Source organism: Pungitius pungitius, chromosome 2, assembly GCF_949316345.1.
Source record: "Pungitius pungitius chromosome 2, fPunPun2.1, whole genome shotgun sequence".
Classification (NCBI taxonomy): Eukaryota; Metazoa; Chordata; class Actinopteri; order Perciformes; family Gasterosteidae; genus Pungitius; species Pungitius pungitius.
In genome coordinates this window covers 30,934,848-30,956,032 of record NC_084901.1, presented here as the reverse complement: position 1 = coordinate 30,956,032, position 21,185 = coordinate 30,934,848, and the positions used below count along the sequence as shown (strand labels likewise).

The window sequence follows — 21,185 nt, the reverse complement described above, 5'->3', positions numbered from 1 at the left end:
GATTTTGTCTTTTATTTGAATGGTTTCGCATATTTTCAACATGGCAATTCAGAGATTAGACTTGGTTGTCATCACTGTTTGAGATAAAATTGAGGTGAAGTTCACACTTTATTTTGGAAGCATTATGTGAAGAAATGGTCGAGGCTAGATTTTGAGCTTTTGGTCATGTGCTTCACCAGTGGATGCAGTTTGCCTCATATCAAATTATCTGTATACAAATTATAGCAGCTGTTTCTCTCCATTTTGGCTTGAACCTGAAAACAGTGTTAAATAAGGACATTTTACATAACATGCCAAAATGATATTCTTATGACAACATTTGTATACTTTTAGTCCCTGGATATTCAAATGGTACATGCAGATATAAAAAATAAAAAAACTGAAAAACATGTGCTACTTATCCTTGAAATAAATTCTTGCGGGAAATTCCTGAAAAAGTAAACCCATTTTTCACTGCATTAAAAAAAAAAAAACACACACGCACACACACAAATGATTTACTAGACAATAAAAGCTCATGTTGCTATGCGCAGCAGGGTGATGCGGATCCCTTTGAAGTGCAGGAATGAATGGATACCAAATCCCGTGCGTCTCCTGAGGGACCTGTGGGTGCACACTGCAAAACACATTCAGCCCAAGAGTCAAACACCGGCGTGTTGAGTGTGTAAGTGTTTGAACACAGACATCCTTCATTAAGGTGAGATAATGACACGCGCTTTTTTGTGTTGTAGCTGAACAGCTTGTCAACAACGGCATCTTTTTTTTTTTTTTTTGCAGTGCGGCTAATGCTGAAGTCCTTCTCCATCTCTTACAACAGCAGCCGAGCTGCAGAGAGAGAGAGAGAGAGAGAGAGAGGTGCCTCTTCTCTCCATTGCCATCACTGGCTCGGTGTTGAGTCGGTGTGCGCGCTGCTCTTCTGAACGGGGGGCGACGGGAGACGCGGTGGGGTGGATTTAACTTCGGACACGGACAGACCCTATGCTTGGATTTCGGATCTTTCCCCCTTCGCCAATGCAAAAGGAAATATGCAGCGAAGCTTCACCATTCTCTACACCAGTTTACTGGGGGTGTGCTTGGCATCAAGCTCAAGTTTTCCAAGTAACATCAATATAGGTGAGAGCGGCGCATGCGACCCTTTGTCTCAGCCCTGATGTCAACTTGAGCTCCCTTTTTTTTTGTATATGTATGTATAAGTGTGTGTGTGTCCCCGATTTGATGAGCCCAGTGTGTCCAACATTAACTCCTGCTCCTTTGGCTGCTCAACAGGAGGATTGTTCCCGATCGAATCGCACGAATATGAGGTGTTTCGGTTCGCCCTCTCTCACCACCAGGACATCCCCAAGCTGGTGCCGCAGGTGGATATGGTCAAGATGGGGAATAGCTTCTCCATGACATATGCCTGTGAGTAGCAGATCTCGCTGGAAGCAAATGAAGCCTGTAGCCTAGAGTTTCCGGCATTTTCCCGCAATACATTCGCTGTATTTTGTTTCTTTCTTCAAACGCCCTCAAATCTGTTAACCGACTCCGTGAAGAGCGCGCAAGAAGTCCACGGGGATACGACCTGCGCATGTTCTAATCGCATACTATATATATATATATATATATATAGCCTGCTGCAGAGACTGACGTGTATCTCAGGTGATCTTTGTAACTGTTGCGTGGGACCGCAATTGTTTTCTCCGCTTTCCTCTACGTTATTGCAGCTTATTTTTGCGCTCGGCTTTGGGGGGGGGGGGGGGGGGGCACTGGAATTTAACATCAATCCCTGCGGCAGAGATTGTTATATACATCAGTCGTGTAACGGCGTCTTTTTTGCTGTTGTTGTCGCGGCAACGTGAACATTGTTGCCTGTGCGCCTTTTTTTTTTCTTCTTCTTCTTCTTTTAGCCGAGGTCGACGGGTGCGGGGCTGCGATCGACGAAGCGAACAAAGAGAGGGAACAACGTCTCTAAGTGCTCTTCTGAGTAGCCACGCAACGCAATCCGCAACAAAGACTCAATGTATCGTTCAACTTTTAGGACTTCAGGATTACCTCCCTCACCATAATAGTTTGTTTTTATTAATCTAGCCTCTGACAGAGCTGAGAGTGTATTTCGTACCAGGTGGGGGGGGGGGGGGGGCAGCGTTCTGATCATGTGGCTTTTAGCCAAACAAATATTAAGTCTTAGCTGTACAAAAAAAAAAAATGCCAGTCTAACCCAATAGTCCCTTTTTTTGCATTCCGAATTTGTCGCCCTGGAGGCTTTTGAGTGTTTCAGTTTTTCTCTCTCAGTCCATCCTGGGCTCCTCTGAATTGGCTCTCTCAGTGAGGGAAGTCAAACCCACCCTCTGACAGTTTTACCTTCTTGACTCTCTGCCAGGTGTGTGCCTCTGTGACTTTCATTACCTCATTGAGATATCGATTTTACATTTCCACTTTGTAACCTGCCTGCATTAAAAATGAGTTACAGAAAAGGTATCCTCCTCACCTTTCCCTTTGGTCAGAGATATCATGTGCGAAGAGTGGAACAAAAACATGAGGCTTTTGTTCAGACTCTATCACCTTTGCCTTTTCTGGTTTTTAACGTTGAATGGTTACAGATGTCTGATGAGGTGTTTCTTTTTCAGTCAACACATTATGGTTATATACAACAACAAAAAAATCAAACTCAACAAATCCCAATAATTCTACACAAAGCCAATGCAAACATTATCAGTAGCAAATGAAATGCCATCCGATTAATTCCATTGGCAGCGATCAAAAACATTTTAATATTAGTTCAACACAAACCATGATTTTTAGTTGTTTATCAGTAGTCTTGTATGTAAATATAAGGGTTGCAGGCGTGATATGAAACATGTTTGTGTTTTGGGTGTGTACGCGTCTGTGCATCCTGTTTGCAGCAGCGTGCCACGCGGAGATTTGTTTCTGCCGCCTGGCTTGGGACGCCACACGAGGAGGTGGAGGAGATGATTTGGATGTTAGGAGCATCGGTGCCACTCCTCGGGGTCGCTGCTGGGGAAACACCTTGCGGGGAGTTGTTTTTTTTTCCCGCCGGGGGCCGTTCTTTCTATTCAAATGGTGCCAGTCCTCGTGATTTGTCGCGTGGCCGACTGGGCGCCGACAACAGGATCCCTCCGTTGTAGCGGAGACACCTGGCGGCTTTCTTTTTTTGGGGGGGGGAACGCTCGATCTTTGTGAGACAAAATCCATCCAGACTCTCTGTGATGGGATCAGCAAGCAGTTTGAACTGAGTGTGAACTCTCTGAAGCGCTAACATGGCTGTAGTTTGAAGCCAATGGCTAGGGGATAGCACCATTTCACCATTGAGGTGTTGACCTCCCCTCTGAACCATATTAAAAAAACGTTCCCCCCCCCCCGACTCTTGAACCCCATGACCTGACTGTACGCCGAAAGCGCTGCTCTGCTGTAAGACGCAGTTCCATAGTGTTTCTCCTCATTTTTATTGCTGCTGCTCTACTTGACTTATCTTAAACATACTCAACTGTCATGTGACCATAAAAGGCATCTGTGTGGCCGTCGTGCGCCTTTCGCCATGGTGATGATTCTCAGAGCATCAGGGTGGTGTCCCGGGGGCCCTGCACTGGCCAGGCGTGGAGGGCTGAAACGTTGACTGATGGGTTGCACTGGAAACTGAAGGGTCCTCATCACCTCATTCACCAGCGTTACAGCTTAGAGTGTTTGACCCGGTGGGTGACAAAGCTGTAAACCAGGAATGTGCTCGCCAAAATAAATGAGCTAATCTCCATATGACCACATAAACACCGTTTTAAAATAACAATATATGACAGACTCTATCAATTACTGTTGTGAAATAGTAAAAATGATAAAATGCTTAATTTTCTTCCCATAAACAGATCCCTATGCTGTTATTTAGGCTACTATACTTCTCTTGGAAAGAACAGTGTGCTAAGCATTGTTGGCCATCTTCCAAAAAATGATCATTTACCATCGAAATACTAATTAAGAAGTTCATCCCTCGCAAATGCGCAACAGCAACAACCAGGAGTCCCACACATACTCTGATTTGATTTGTGGACTGAAGGGTTATTAAGACTGATAGACGCCTGGATTATGATTGGAAATACAATCACATTCATGCCCATCTATTGATATTCTGCAGTGGCTGCTGAATGTGGAACACAATCACAAATAGGAAATTTGCTCCAGTCTTTGATGTTATTAGGGACAATACTCCCTAGACTTTACACACATTGCACATCATTCATTTTGCAATTCTCCTACATGTTTTTAAAAACAGACTTCATGAAGTCCATCCCCTCCAGAGTGGCTTTGTATTTGTGTAATTTAGAAGAGATGCAACACCGCCTCCAGTCTTCCCCCTCCCTCTCTCTCTCTCTCTCTCTCTCTCTCCAGCCATTTAGGTACGTGGAGCCAGGCAGAGCTGTGTAATGAAATGTAAACACACCCAAGATGCCCTCATTAATGAGATGGTCCTCTGTTCTGGAGGGAATGTGATGTGAATATGAGGGTCAGGCTGCGGCTCAGCGTTTCCAGGGATGCTGCTAGCGAAGAGAAGAAAAAAAAAAACGCAGGGCGCCCGCAGCAGTTTGTCACAGCGTGCGCTCAGTGGAGGGACGGCAGCATGCACACAGCAGGCTGTTGAGGGCACAATAAGTTGGATTTGTCGGTTGCGGGTTCGTAAACACACCGTCGAGAGTGTGCCCCTCCTCCACGACTCAACGAAAGCAGAAGTGGCTTTTAGGGTTAGTGTGCTCGCCAGTGAATGCCACCCAACCTCAGATTTCACTCTTTTTTGGAATATGTAGAGCTTTCTGCCCTGAAATGTCCCGAACACAGTTTAATAAGAAATTATAGTTCCCTGTAACTTCTTTCCACTTGCCATTGTCCTTAGTTAGTATAACTTGCAGATCTTGCATAGTTAAAATATCCTCAAAGATCGAATATCCTGGTCTAAAAAACAATCCTCGGGTCTTACCAGAGCGTAACTAGATCCAGGGGCTGTCGGCACTGCATGCTATCCGCGGACTTTCCCTCCATCCAGTCATCCCCCTCTCAGTGTCCCACACCATGCCATCAAATTTGACATCTCTGCTTCAACGCGTCTATCGCATATCACCGCAGTGCATGGCTATGTCAGTGGGCTGTGGAACAAGCGTGCCAGAAAGATTCGCAGTGGAGGGAGACGGCAGAAATGAAAGTGACACCTCTTCCTGCTCTGTGTCACTCGTCCTGAAAGAGGTTTTCAGATGTGGAGGCTGCAGGTTTTCTAAGGAAAAGGAGAAGGGCTCCGGGGCCTGCTTATAATGAGTCAGATGAGAAAAGCAGCCTTTTCCTGGGTTTATATTTAGTGCGGAGGAGGGGATATGTACGTGTCTGAATGTCTCCCATTCTGGCATCTGATGTCTCGAGTGAGTGACAGTTGTGTGTGTGGGTGTGGGAACGTGCTCGGGGATCTTGGGGGTCCACAAGTGTGAAAAGCAGTGGGTGAATGGGCCCTTGTGCACGTCGATGAATGGAGCCCCGGATGAGGGTGATACTCATCAGTTGGCTCTTATCGCCAGCCACTTCCTCAAAAAGAAAGCCATCACACACACACACACACACACACATAGACGCACTCGCTGGCACCTGCCTAGAGAGCAGGAGAACATGGGGCAGGAAGTTGGGTGGACTGGGGCAAAAGCGAATGAGAAGACATAGAAGAGAGAGATGGGCAAACATAACAGAGACGTTGAATGTTAATGGCGATGTGATCCATTTTATTTTCCCGCCTGAGGAGTCATCGGGGAAGCAATGACGATGGCAACGCTGTCGGCATAATGTGAGACAGGATACTGGAGCTCATTTGCATTTCTTCTGTCTTTCTTTGGCTCACACAAACAAGCCACGTCATACAATGGTAACACACCTGGATTTCAGCTCTATAGCTGACTATATGTGCCTTTGTTTTGACTGAGTGAAAGTGCTCGCTGGACCGGCTCACTTCACATGTTTCCAGTGGTTAAAAATAACCACCGGGGATGTTGTGTGTACGTGGAGGATATTAGTCACTGTTCCCCTCAGTTAGATATCACATTAGCATAATCTGCTATTGACTTGGTTTGTAATAAGAACGTCACTGAAACGCTGTGGCTTCATGTCAAAATCCCTGCAGGCTCACGCCTGTATTATCTTCTTTTCACTTTGATGTCCTCCACGCGTGTGGTGAGATTTAGGTTAAGCGGCCATTTGAAACTCTGCGTGCGGGATACCGAACCTGCAAAACAAAATTGAACATTTCAGAGCGTTGGATTTTAAATTAGCTCTACATTTAGCTTCATGAGTCTCTAACAAGTTTTTTTTATTTTTTTTTATTATTTTGTGTCCAGATCAGGCATTGTGGCAATAAACCTTTCATTAAAACTAATTGGTGGTCATGGAATAGACAATTTGGGTTGTCACTGCGATGTAGGCAGCAGTATTTCCCCGGGTCTCTAAGGGTCGGTTAAAGAGGACTAGAGGAAGATCTATGAGGCAGCCGTGATCAATGAACTGAGCACATCACCCAGGCCGGCCCCGCCGATCAATACGCCACGGACACACACACACAAAGGGGGTTGGGGTGGGCAGCTTGCTTTGCTTGGGGCAGGCGTTAATGACGGTTATGAATAACTGTTGTAACTGGTGATGAGGTGAAGGGACGTCTGGTGAGAGTGTGCAGGTGGAGAGGTCAAGTACAGGGATGGTAAAACGCGGGTGGCAAATCAAGCACATAACTGCCAGTGATGTCCGTGGTACTCGCGGTCTTCTAGCTACGCTTTCATGGCACTAGATGTGTTTATTAAGTAACGGATGAAACTGGATGTGTCTTTCAGTGTTGCTTCAAAATCCCCAAGATTTGAGTCTGATACTGTAAAGTTGACACAACTATGGGCAATCGTAGTATAATTTGTTTCTTATCAGTAATAATATCATTATACTGACCAATCCAATTTAACTGCCAATTCATTAAGGAATGCTGCATCAGCCCAATTTAAAAGATGAAATTGTTACATGCACAATTCGTGAACCAACAAGACCCTGTTTAAACTGGGCATATTGTCCTTTTTGGTGTATTCAGTTTCACCTCAACCTTTTTTGCAGCTTGCCCCTTAAAACAAAGCAGTGTATACCTTTGATCCATCAGCGCTTCTTTCTAATGGTTACGTTACGACCAGGTCAACCAAAGACAGATGCTTCTTACAGCTCGATTCCAATTTTTGACAGCCTCAAAGAGTTGAAGGTGTCCATTGAATCAAAGCCAAAATGGAGTCCGTCTTATTCCACATTCCCCTGACGTTTAAAATATTCCTCATCAGAATTATTTCTCTATCTGACGACTACTGGAATTGTGTGAGAGTGAGGCTGCTTTGTGAAGTCCTGTTGTCACACACACACACACACACACACACACACACACAACCACTAACAAGAGACAGAGCTCGAGCAGATGCATATAAATGTATTATTCAATGCAGCACATCCAAAACTATCACTTCACGGCGACTTAAGCATTAATATGTAATAATGACTCAGCGGGGGAGAAAAGAAAATTGAGCTTTTTTCTTATTTATTCACAGTAATGCTGAAAATGTCTTGGCTCTCTATAGGACCAACCAGGAGAAAATAGAAGAGCAATGTTTGTCTCCTGGATACTGTATTCCTTTCACCTCTACAGACACCCCGGGACAGACACTCTGAGCCGGGATGGAAGTGTTGAGAACGACAGGTTGGGGGGTCGAGGTTAAGCTGCAATTTCTGAATGGGTGGCTGGTGTCACCCAGGCTCTGGGGTGTTGCATTCATCGTGTAGCTATCGTTTCAGCCAGTGAGAACAGCTGAGGTGACTGACTTCAACAGCACACGCAAGTTCAGAGGGACTATCGAGTGTTTCGGCGCGTTATTGATAGAGGCGGCCGAAAAAGCCGATCGCCGCTCCCTCCTGACTCTTATTTGTCGAGGAGAAATCAAAAGGGAACAAACTAGGGGAGGAATGAAAAACAAGAGAAACAAATGGCCGTTCTCCTGGGCAGGAGTCTGGCAGGTTGTGGTTTGATGAATGAGAAGGCTTGGATGTTTCTTTTTGTTTGTTTTTTTTCTCCACCGGAGGACCAGATGTAGAGAATGGCCCATAGCAATCGCTGTAGATCAGCCAAAACAGCTGAGTGATGGAGTGTGGAGCAGAGGGGGGGACAGATATTGTTTGGTGGAGTCATGTGTGCCGGCATGACTTTGGAAAAGAAAGGAAGAGGGAAGGTGCGTGGGATTAAGGGGTAAAGAGGAATGGTTAGAAAGGAGAAAGTAAGCAACCTGTCTTCTAAACTCCTCACCCGAGGAATGACCTCTTTGAACCCCCCCTTCCACATAAAAGTTATCCGAATGGCCCTTTGGTGCCTTGAGCTTTGAGAATTATTTCTTACACATACACATCCACCTCAGCGCTCACACACACACACCCACACACACACTATACCGACGACCAACGTTTCTCTACTAGTTCCCCTCATTGTCTTTCCAAGCCTGTCCCTGAGTCCTGCTCTATCATCATACCAGCCAAACAAATCTGTTGTCTCCGGAGCTAGCGGCAGCTGGGACGTTGGAGGTCTGAGCTCAGACATGTGGAGCTGACAGCTTCAAAACAATGTGTTTCGGCGATGAGGACCGGGATGTGTGCTGCGGGGTGGAGGGACGAGCGCCCGGGCTGGCGGCAGCTGTCGCGTTTCAGCGGCAAAGACAGGGGGCGAGCTCCTCTTCTGTCACGCGGTACATCTCAGGAGCTTCAGCGCACTTTAACGAGGAGCAAAGCTTACAAGCATATTAAACGCTGTGGGATACTGTAACTGTGACAGCACCAGGCTCGCAGGGCTTTATAACCGGACCTGCAACGGTTGAGTTGAGTGTTTCGGGAAAGCAAACTTAAAAAAGGCTGTGGCAATATCAGAGGCAAAACTGCGACAATGAGGCAGTGTGTGTGTGTGTGTTTGATTGATACGGCTTCAGGTCTGTTAAATCGATGAGTCTAATGATACAAATCAGTGAGTCAGACAAATACAAGATGATATTGGATCTGAACTGTACATAATTGTCTTGCTGCTGGAGCACATAGCGTAGCCTCAGCCAGCTCCTACTGCGCGGCTCCACTCCACAATAGACTCTGATGGAATTGTTTCAGATGTCTTTCATTTTCAGGCACTTGTTGAATGAATGTGAGAAGTCCTGAGGATTAACTGTATATGTTTCTGAAATGTTGCGTCTCTACATAAAAACCTGCATTTTCCCTTCACTGCCAGGGTGCTACTGAAGAGTATATCCACGCAGCTGTAACTTTTTAAAGATTGAAACCGTGATTAAGGACGTGTGTTGTGTTGTTCCTTGATCTTCAGTTCAATCCCCTGGTTGTTGGCTTCTACACTGTAACATTCAGATCGTTTTTCTTCATTGATTACACTTGTACGTTATCAAGGTAGCTCGAAATAAATGTAACAGTGGGTGGACCTCCCCCCCAGTTACTGTTGCTATGTTCTGTTCTTGCACAGGACATTGTAGACGGGAGAATAATGATAACTCTAATTTGCATAAAATTCCCAGAATAATTGAAAGATATTAGATATATTTCATAAAAGGATATTTTACTTCAAACAAAGGTGGGCAAAGGCAGGCTGCTAAATCCATGCTTTGGACTGTCGATTAGTTTTACCCTGAAACGAAATGTGGCAATCACATTTGCATGTGGCCGGCTAATTAGCTGTTTGAAGTTTTAAATCAAAAATGTTAGCCGTACAGCTTGAATTACAGCAGATAAACACACTGCACATTTTATCTTGTATTTGGGTTTTGGAAAAAGCTAAAAAGAAGAAAAAAAAGAGAGAGAGAGCACCCTTCGATGTTGTAGACAAGCACCATGCACCTGATTTCAACATGAGAAGAAAAGAAAACGACTTAACTGGTGTGAAATGCCTGGTTACAGTTGCTAGGCTATAATCCCTAGCAAACTATTACATCAGTAAATGTCAAGAACCGTTGTCAAATCATTTGTTCACTGTATTAACCAAAACATACTCCTGTCTTCTCATTCTATCAATCAGTTTCACTAGAAATCAGAGATTATACTTTTTTTGTGACATTTATATTGCAGCAGTAGCCTGCAGGTCGTGCTACCGCCCCCATCCTGCTCCACATAGTATCCACCTTCATCCCTTTTCCTGTTGAATAAGGTGTGTGAGCGGGTCCCGTCCCTCTGCACCTGTCGACACTGATGACGCAGATGGGGAGATAATTGCGAAGGGATAATTGTTAAGGAGATAATTGTGAGTTTCCGTGCTCCCCTGACAGGAGTTGGTTTGCGCTGGGCTCCTGACCCGCTGGCCAGGTAAGCATTTATTCAGCGGGGCGGCGGGGGCTCTGCAGCATGCCAGTTACAAAATGTGTCGAAAAAACAGCGAGGAGGAGAGACAATATCCTAGCGTGAAAGGGCTGGAGAGGGATTTAGAGGGAGAGAGAGAGAGAGAGAGAGAGATGTGTTGGGAGGAGGGGGGAGTGCTCTCACACCCTCGATTACTCGTTTAATGAGGCGATACGGTGCCATTGTTTTATTACTTAGAGGAAATAGGAGGAATCTGGATTTTGCTTTGTGGTCCCACTGCTAGTCGGGCATCTGTTCCTTTTGTTCGCAGCAGTCCCTCTATCATCTCCTCTCACACACTAATGCTTCTCTCTCTGTGTGCTCCTCTCCGGCTTGGCCTCATGTCTTCCCTCACCTACATTTTTAAGACACGCTTGCTTTTTGGCTCATCCTTATTAACCTTTCTATTACCCCCCGTTTCAAATAATGTAATCTCTCAAGAACGCTTCTCGCCATTAATCTGAGATCTGTTTGGCTGGTCAGCTGCTCCGTTCTCTGTTATTCCCAGAGGTGGAAGCTTAAGCGTTTAGAGTCTTCCTGTTTGCCATCTTTCTCTGCTCTGTTCTTTTTCTCTCTCCGTCTTCACATTGACTCCTCATTTGTCTTATTTTCTCGCTCACTTTTTCTTCACACACACCAAGAACAACAGTGACATCAACTAAATTTGATAGCACGTGCCCAGGCAGTATATCTCCCTTAAGCTCGAGGAGCTAAAGCTGTTTATCCCGTGAAATAGTGGGCGCACCTCTCTGGAGTGCAACACTCCACGGGGCACATGATACTCTCGGGAGGCAGAAAAGCAGTGAGGCAAAGCCCGCCCGCCCCCAACCTAAAAACCTCTAAAGCCCGATGCATCTCTTCTCTCGGTTTTACAGACTGCACATGGATGAACTCAACGCTGTAGCCTCCATTGACACATGAAAAGGTGGAATGTATCATTTTTAGTGCTGTCAGTTAAATGCGTTATTAACGACGTTAATGCGAATCCATTTAAACGACGTCATTTTTTTGTCGCATCGTCTCTTTGGGGGGGGGTGGATGACTGTTGTCTGAAAATGTCACAGAGTCTGTCTGTTTGAGTAGCTGGCTGAAAGCAAAGAAGTAGTAGGCGTACCTTTTAAAGTGAAATGTGTAATATCACTGGTTCCTGACCTAGAAGGTTTTTAGCAAACTATCCGGAAACACTATTGATCAAAATGATCGTGTAATCTTTTCAGGTGATTTAACGGTGTTAAAGTAAGCGTTAGCTCCTTGCCTTTCAAGCCAAATACTGTTTTAATTATGAAAGCATCAATTTTCGTAACCAGTCAGTAAAAGGACCCTAACGCTGGTGAATTAGCCGTGGGCTGCTGTAGCCGTGACCCGGACGGACGTCCATCGTCATTGTAAGTGTTTTTTGTTAAAGGGTCGCCAAAAATGACCATCGACGCTGGCAACATAACCCAATTCTGGCCTTTCACAACAAGATATCCCGTCTCAACACCTCCAAACAGCGCAATAAAAGCTCTTCCATCATCGATCCAGCATTGCCCAACTTCCCTGCAGTAGTTAGACATGTGAATATTCATATATATTCATGAGAGTTGACATGTATGAATCAACATCATGTTTCGCGGGCGATCGACAAAAAAACCCCGGAAACAGCGTCAAATTACAAGCCCCCAGGTCCGGCATGTGATAGCTTTCGCGGCCCGCGCCAGGAGACAGTGACGTTAGCATAAGGCCACCGCAACTTGACTGAATAGCTAGCGTTTAAGCTAATTTTTGAATTGCCATTGAAGGAGAAATGTGTGGCCTTTAGTTTGTCTGATTTTTTACTGTAACCGTGTGAAGATTAATAATATACATTGTTTACAGTAATATACATATTTACTGTCTGTATATTAAGGTCCACAAAAGACCTCTTTGTTGGTCTTTTTTCTGATTTTATCAGTAGAGGTAGAGAGAAGTAGAGTGATGCCATTTAATGGCAATTGCAATAGAGCTCTAAAAGATTTCAATTATATTATTTTACTATTTTTCTTAGCCCACCTAGCACCGTGTGAGTCATTCTGTGTCAGAGGGCTCCCGAAGAAGGCCAACTCCACCCGTCCCCGGAGGGCTTCTTCACAAGCTGTGCGAGAGACGCTCCCTTGTTAAAACCAGCGAGTTTTTTCGTTGTGGCTCGAGGCAAATTCCAGCCCTCCAAAGCACGCGGATGTGCCTGCATGTTAATTGGATATCGACTTATTTTGCTCTGCCTCTCATTAACGTATCTGATTAGCTCTCCTGAAGATGGATGGGACCAGCGGGACCACAACATGCTCTCTGTTTTTATTACACACATCAGCTGACAGTTATTAGCCATGGGTGGCTGAGTGGAGGATGATTGTGTGCGTCTTCCGATGTCTGGTGTCAGATGTGTTTATCTCCCCTCAAAGTGCTCTGTGGTTGATTGAGCGACCCTTAACCCTTGTACGAGGTGGTCTCTATTACTGGCTGATGTGACAGCAACCTCACTGCTCCTGCCATCCTTTCTCCTCTTCTGAAGGTATACCTCAAACTAAATATGGAGACCAGGCAAAGTCAACACTTGTTTTCATACTTGACCTGCTTGTTTAATGTATATATATCATTATTTTGGCAGGGTATTATCCTATCCTAGATCATCAACAGTTCACAGAGAGGAAATGAAGGAAAATGGAAATGGCTGCCCAACCAGACGCAAGTACTGAAACCTTCTGGTTCACAGTCATTCAGCTACTCCATCACCCATGAGCCCGGACCTGACTTGTTTGGCTGCACATGGATAGGTTTTATGCTGAAATCCTTTTGTGTGGAAATATGTATGATAATACATCACGGTGCTCTTCAACGGAATACAAATCATCAACAAAACAACGATTTTGCCTCACAAAAGACAGCTGGGACAACTGATTGAAGAATTGGAGCATCCCAAAATCTGCTACTTAGCACTGAACCCAGCTGAGGCTTATGGTAATGCAATTAGTTAGACATGTATTTGGTGAGAATAAGCAATACTTTTAGCTGCTGGTGGCGCTGTTGATGTTTCCATGAAATGCCATAAAAACGATAGTAGTTGAGCTTCAGTTTAGACCACAGTAATGGACCGACCAACAGACAGCCTTAACTTTGACCTTGTTCGCTAGGCACCAAAGATCTATGAATTCTCTGCTTTCAGCCTCTCGAATGCGATGATTTGCTCTCATGATGATGATTTTATCTCCGGCTGTCGGTTGGATGCTAACAAGACTTTAGAAGCTTTTGCCCTGCAGTGTGACGCTTGTGAAAACACTATGCATTGAATAGAGGAAGTAATTAGTTTATATCATGATGATGATGGAAAATAATAGATAGTATCAGTACTGTGATATAGTGTCCTTGCCCCATTTTGCTGGTAGTTTTGAGTGACAAAAGAAAACAGATCCGTCTTCCCGGGGCAGCGGTCTGAAATCTGTGGTGAAAAGGGGACATTGGATGGAAAACATAAACCCAGGTAGTATTTGGATATATATAGGGTTGAGACTCCCTGAATGATGGTGGGGTGTAGCTCCTCTGGCAGGATTAAGGTATGGGGGTGGAAGGGTTGGATTCAGCTGCTCACTTTTCCATTGCATAATCTTTGTTCATAGGGGGTGGTGGGGGGGGGGGTTGTTTGGCGTGTTGCAGTACGAAATAGACAGAGGCCCTGATCTACGTACATAAACGTAGCGTTATCAGCACCATGGCCCGACGCCGTACCAAACCAGCCACTCATCAGGGAATGGGCGCCTTTCTCCACCCACTATACCGCACATTGCGAGCATTTATACCCGCAAGTGAATGGACCTCCTTCTCTCTTTCTATCGTGGATCAGCAAAAGTCCAAACAGAGAAAGCAGAAATTCAGTGACAACAAAGTTGATGTGTTATTCGGGCATTAGTGGTGGGTAAATGTATGCAGTGACAACAGTGCCGTAGCAAAGCGTTAAGTACTTGTGCTGTGACGTGTCTGAATGCAGACTGCGATATTCCCACTGCTGATTACTGCTGACTGTTTAAAATGATGCCGATGCCAATAATTGCAATGTAGCGAGGACTTTAACAACTGCTAGAATGGAATGTGAACGCTGAGTCAGAGATGCGATGTTGTCTCTGATTTCTCCCAGTATCTGTAATATTGCATGGCTGCTTTATCTGTAACGCATAATGATTTTGTGTTCAGTCAACTGTGTCGTCCCTGTAGCAAAAATCTTTGTTCATCCCGCCTATCCGTCGCCGTCTGGCTCGGATTACTGCTGCAATTTCACCAGGAGCCGAATTTTCGCCGCAAAGCGGAGGCACGCTTTCTGTACATACTGCGAAAAATACATGTTATGACGCAATTTAGGCATCCATCTCTTTCATCTCTTTATGGGACACTTCCACTTTCCCCCTTGACCCTAGCATGAATGCATATGCAGTCTGCGCTTTCACCTCAGCGCAGCACGTTGGCACATACCTCGCCATGCTGTTACGCCGCGCGTCGCAAAAGAAGAAGATGTGCCTGAAGTGGGAATGTTATATAGTCGATTTAGATATAATTATTTGGATGTCTTATTTTTGAGTCCCCCGACATGTCCGTCAGTGAGGCTCCTTTTTAAAAATAACAAGGACCTTAACGGATGGCTGAACATGAACCCTCCAATCAGTACGCTCTCTCAGCTGTAGCCGGGCCTGCTGCTGTGAGATTCCGCCTGTACGGCTGACCTTAATGTTGCAGAGGATAATGGGCATGCAAGTCCCAGGGGGGGAAATAGCCAAAGCCCTGTGTCTTTTCAGGGTTTGTTTGTGGAGGCGTATAATTTATACAACGCTCTTATCAGAATGTGTGGTTTGTATGCGGTCACAGTAAACCCATGAGCCCAGGGTACATGTCTTTACTGAGCCAACTCGCTCTGGAGACATTCCTCACATCGATTCTTGTAAACCCGCTTCCAACCTCCCCTAAAAATGAATTTGAGAAATCGTTTTAGGACCGCACCTGGTACATTTCAATCCAATCCAGTTGCTTTTTTTTGACATACCAAGCTATGCAGAGATATTGAAAAAACAATTACACACACACACACATGCAATGGAGCTGCTCTGCAATTCCACAGTCCTATACTGTCCACAGGTTAGTGTGTGTAGCTCCAGTGGAGCAGCTGGGAGGCAGATACCATGAACAAGGGCACCTTGACACCTTTCGCTGATGCAGTTTCTCGTCAAAAAGGATCCTATATTTACATGGTGCCCGTTAATATGGTCTGAGATGAAGGATTTCAAATCCATCGTTTTAAATGATTTCAAATACATGTGTTTTCTTAAAGCTTAATTATTAATTGAGTCATAAATTCAAAGAGTGAACCAGCGACGGTCCAGTAGCACTAAGTCCATTTCTCCTGGACTATAAACCTTCACGAGCAGCGCTGCCTTCCCTCCTCCCCTCTGTCCACAACTTCAGAGGCGGGAACGACTGTCACCAACACGCCCTTCTTTGTGCACAGACGGCACAGACGCGTCCGTCATTTGATATTTGGTTCATGCTAAGCAGAGGAACAGCTGCGGGGCACAGGAAACAGAGAGCAGGGGAGACTGTGGCTGCGTGAGTTCTTTCTGACAGCTCCTCCTGTTGTGCGAGTATCTGTTTTTTTTCTTCTTCCTCTCCTGCCGCCTCAAAACTCTTTGACTACAGATCAACTTATTGTTCACTCATAGGAAAAGTTTAAACGGGTGAAAATATGACATCAGAAGGCGGTTCCATGTGAGGGTTACCTGCGTTGTCCGTGTGCGTCATGCTGAAGAGGTTTTCTGATTTGGGTTTGTTTTGAGAGTAAACAAAAATGTTCTGCTGTGCAAATGTGCTGCAAATCTTTCCATTATTTGAGAAAATATCAGGGGGGCTTACATAGCCGAGTCAGTTTTGCAAATTTGCTAATTCCTTGAGGGGGAACCTAATTATGACAAAATGTCCAAACACTCACAATTCCCACTTCATCTCCCAGAAGTCCTTTAGCAGCTCTGAGCTGGTGTAATCCCTGCCAGACACACAGACCGTTGCCCGGGCAACCTCAGTTTTTCCCGCAATGGCAGCTGTAACTGTGGCGAGTGGGGCTAACGGAGTGCCAGGGTGGACAGGTGTTTCAGGGGTCTTCGAGATCACTTTGGGTCACTCGGCCTGGGCCTCCAACGTGCAGATGTGGCGCGGCGCTAACGAGAAGCTTGCGCGCCAATCGCGACGGACACGCCGCTCCCCTCCGCTGCTCGCTGCAATCGCACCGCTGAGTTACACTAATGTTCTGTGTCGTGCTCCTGTCGAGTTAGACGAGCAGATGCTTCTCTTGCCAGCTCCGAGCAGGAGGTCCGTGCCACATGGCTTTGTGTTGTTTTTTTTTTTTTTTTGCGGCGAGGGGAGGTTTTTGTCGGACACACATACTGTAGGTATGAGAGATGACTCACATTCAGTGACACACGGTCACCTCCTGTAGGGCAGAGTAATGGGACACTGCACAAGAAGTCAAACAAGCTCTCATTACCTTTTATCCAGGCAGAACATGGAGGCCACTGCAGAAATTGGTCCTAGAAAATTGTAAGGGGAAATATAATGTGTGCTGGTGGAAAGCAATAGCTGAGAGTGTGTCTATTTAATAGCGACAGCGAGTGCGGACCATGAAGAAAAGCTAGTTCCGTTACTGAGTCAGTGTGGCGAGGCTCAAAATGTCTATTTCAGGGCTCGCTTTAAGTAGGGTGAGTCACCAGGCTTTTGGATCAATAGAAACTGCATATGTGAGTGTGTGTGTGCTCATGCATTTTTATGTGATATGCCTGAATTTCATGCCTCTCCCCTCTATCTCTGTCACACACACACACACACACACACACGCGTGTGCCTGCCCGGCGGGTGCAGGTCTGTGACGGGTTAGGCGTTTTGGGTACGGGCCATCCTCCCTCTGTCTTGCCCTCAGCAGCGAGCTGGCCCTCGCGCGGGGGGACAGGCAGCGACTTCAATCTGTTTGGTGAATACTGAGATAAGTAAGGCCCGCCCATCGCCGGGGCAGAAAATAGCCCGGGTCAGACCTGCAAGCGCTGAAAAGCGGATGCTGTAGGACAGACCTTCCAAAGACAAGACTGGCAACATGAATTGGCTATTTTTTTTAAAAGAAATGGGAGGGTGCGGAGGAAGTCAGGGTGACAAACAGACAATGGGAAGGAGAGAAAAATGGAGAGGGCCAGCGAGGGAAGCAAATGAGGGATGCAAACGGCCTCCTGCTGCCAGGAAAATGTCAATGGAACCCTGGGGATGCATTGATTAACCTCTTTCCTCCTAATCTGCCTTCAGCCTCTGCACCTCTCCCCGAAAGGAAAACACACAGACTTGTGGCACACAGATGGACAAACGGGCCGGTTCTGCATAAAGATGGACAGGATGAACAGAAAAGCGCAACACGGGCTGGATTAAATTAAATAATAGTTTTGTTTAGAATTAGAAAAACAGACCTTGAAAACCATAATCTTCCAGACTTCAAGATAATGTCTCTCTAATTGATTTTTCTGCTTGTACAAATCTCCAAAACGTTAAATCCACTATGAAATGGAGAAAAGCAACAAATGTTCTTGTTGGAGATGCTGGACTTAATTGATTAATTGTCCAATCCTTCTAGCTGCAATTGACTGTATTTGTCTTCCCCACATGAGGAAGACAGCAGGACCTGATTTAGTGTGCCGTACAATGATTTAAAAACTACATAGGATGTAGCTGTCATCAGATGAACATTGTATTCATCACGCAGTATGAATTCTTCTCTTCCAATTCTTTTTTTCAAACTTGCAGGCAAGACTAACTTTCTCCTCTCTCCCTGTTTCTATTGTTTTCCTTTCCCAGTTTGCTCCCAGTTCTCCAAAGGCGTGTACGCCATCATCGGCCTGTATGACAGGAAGACCGTCAACATGCTCATGTCCTTCTGCGGGGCGCTGCATGTCTGCTTTGTCACGCCGTCCTTCCCCATCGAGACGGCCAACCAGTTTGTCATCCAGCTGAGGCCTGAGCTCCAGGACGCTCTGGTGGGAGTGATCGACCACTACGGATGGACCAAGTTTGTCTACATGTACAGCTCTGACTCAGGTTGGAATGTTGCGACTCAGTTATTCAATTTCACTTCTTACCATGTGTACTTGGCATCATCATTTTTAGCAGACGCCTCGATTCACACAAAGCTTTGCTACATCATTATAAAGAGATGTGACTGTGGAGTTGACTATGATGCAACTTACATGGCTAAGTATACAAATATATTCTTCTCTACGTATTTCGATGTTCTAATACAAACGTATTTTTACATTTAAAAGCAGAGTCGAATAAAGAATGAAAGAGGCTAAATTTGAACCACCGTGAGACGCCTTGATATTGCCATGGCGACAGCAATGGGGTCTATTGTAGCAAACACAGGACAATGAAAGAAAAAAACATTGACCTGCACTGACAGGATAAATCACACAATGGACCAAAAAATGAAGTTCCTCAGCAGTTACCTCTGGTGCAACAGTCAGAAGCAGCCACAAAAAAGACAACATGAATTTTGCTGTACAGAACAGAATATAGTAGCACACCTGTCAGCCCCCTCCTCCTTCCCCCTTTGAGCCAATAACCTATGACCTTCCCATTATGCCGTGCCATCTGTCCCAGGTGTTGTGGGTTTTGGAGCGAGACTGTGAAGGGTGTATTTTTGTCTTAGTTCACCAAAAAGCATGCAAGCTTTTATGAATCCTCGCACATTTTGCACATACAAATGATTGCAACTTTTATCAGCGCTAGTGTGTGAGACATCGGCAGGCTTACGTCAGCTTCGTGAGGCGGATGCCCTCCCATCCCTCTGCAGAACACACTGACAAGGGAGATTTCACAGTGCTTTGAGCCCCATTGATTCATGAAGGCCGGGGCGCCAGACAAGTCCCACAGATCTTATTTTTATTGAGTTTTGTGATCCCTTCATTACCAACTAACAAACCTTTTGGTATTATATGCGTGCGTGGGTGTGTGCAGTGTCACTCCTGTGTGATTGAGTGGTGGGATAGAGCAGGGAGAATCCGTATCAGTAGCCCTCTGTTGCCTGGATACTACTCTGCAGTCTCCCTTTCTACAGTTATTTTAAGGCTTTAAGAGAAACATTGTCTGCAATGTGTATCTATGTGTTTACATAGTATATGTATGTATACTTCATTTTTTCAAATATACCATTTGTCGGATAGTGCCAAGCTTAAATATGCATTCAAATTAGTGTGGGGGTTTCTGTCAAAAAACAACATGGAGTAGTGAAAAGGTCTGAAGAGGTCATACCATTTTCTCCACTTTTTTTCTATTAACATTATTCTTGCTACAGCATCTGCTGATAAAAGTGCCTCTCATTTTTATTTTCAAAGAACAGAAAAACAAATTTGATAGCCCATTAAACCATATCATAAACAATATTCAGGAAATGTTTTCCCCAAATTGTTATTTTCTCTGGTGCCCAGGTCTCCCTGTATTGCCTCTGGCCAGAAGGATGCTTATGGCAGCCAGATTCTATTATGATATTATTCCAGGATGCCTTTAGAGGAACATTTCTTTTACCTTGGCTAGTCTCACGCGCCTCCCTGTCAGGCTGGCTCTGATTTATAGGGGTGCGTAACCCACATAGCTACATTTGCAAAGGCGAGACGATACTCATTGTAAACACAGTGAGACTAAAAAGGAGAGAAAGCAGGGAAGAAAGGAAGAAATGATGGGAGATAAGAGAAGATAACACAATGTAATAGTCCAGCCACACTGATAACATCAAGGTTGGCTCCTGATTTCTCTGTCATACTGTGCACATGAAAACATCAACAACACCGGAGAAAATGAATATTACGCCTGTTCTCGCTCGTGTAGATTGAACTTAATGTACATACGGTGTTGCCATGCTGTTAGTCCGTTTCACAGCAACTACTGAATCCGAGGGCTACGATTGTTCATGAGCCACAGTGTCCGGACAAAGACAGCCTGGGACAGCCCGCTACACATCACCATACGTGTTTACACATCGTGGGGGTGTCTGATTTAAATTCCTTTACTGTATCGTGGTCATGTGTGGAGGTGAAATGGCATTCATCCTTTCATTTCTTAATGACCTGGTGTCAAATAGGCGGTAGGGATGGCCTGGAGAGCGGCTGGCGTGCATTTTAATAAGGCCAGGCAATCACCTTTCACAGGCTAGGACGATGCCTTTCGCATTCTTCTTTTGATGGGGTCTGTGCTGCTGTGCTATTGTTGGGGATAAGCCATATCTACATTTGCTCAATATGCCTAAAATGCCTGTATGAACATGAACAAACACACATGGCGGATAACCCATCACGTATAGGCGCATGGTGGCTCGAGCAGTGTTTGACAGCTTAGTGGAGGGATAACAAATACAGCTACATTGAGTATTAGTTTACATTTTCCAAATGTAGTAATTGCTGTAATTCATTTGAGTAATGTCTGCCAGTCTGCTGCGGGTGAAATTGCTTTATTTACTCTCTGGAAAAAGTGTCTGCCAGCTCGAGAGGAATCTGATTGGTCCATCGCCAGCAGCAAAGGAGAACAACAGTGAGCCAGATTGTAAATCAGAGCTCAAGATCAATGTGTTCGCTAATCGCCTTTTATACTCTGTCTTAGCATGAGCCTTTAGCTCTTTGGCTGCTCTACTGCTGCCTCCATGGTGCTCAAGTGTCTGCGAGGCGCAGTGGCGACGGCGTAATTGAGTAACAGCACCTGTAATCGGC

At 45.3% G+C, this 21,185-nt stretch overlaps 1 protein-coding gene across 3 annotated transcripts in view; it reads left to right on the top strand.

Moving 5' to 3' along the window:
- Positions 1–620: 620 nt before the first annotated feature.
- gria1a (glutamate receptor, ionotropic, AMPA 1a) overlaps positions 621–21,185 on the top strand; it is a 58,994-nt gene continuing 38,429 nt past the window's right edge. For 2 of the 3 annotated variants that reach the window (XM_062560775.1, XM_062560776.1), the window contains exons 1-4: positions 621–697; positions 778–1,113; positions 1,267–1,401; positions 18,286–18,525. In XM_062560775.1, coding sequence (XP_062416759.1) covers positions 1,026–1,113; positions 1,267–1,401; positions 18,286–18,525 — 463 coding nt within the window. In that variant the 5' untranslated portion in view covers positions 621–697; positions 778–1,025. The remainder of the gene's footprint in view (positions 698–777; positions 1,114–1,266; positions 1,402–18,285; positions 18,526–21,185) is intronic. The other variant, XM_037462699.2, reaches the window with a different exon arrangement.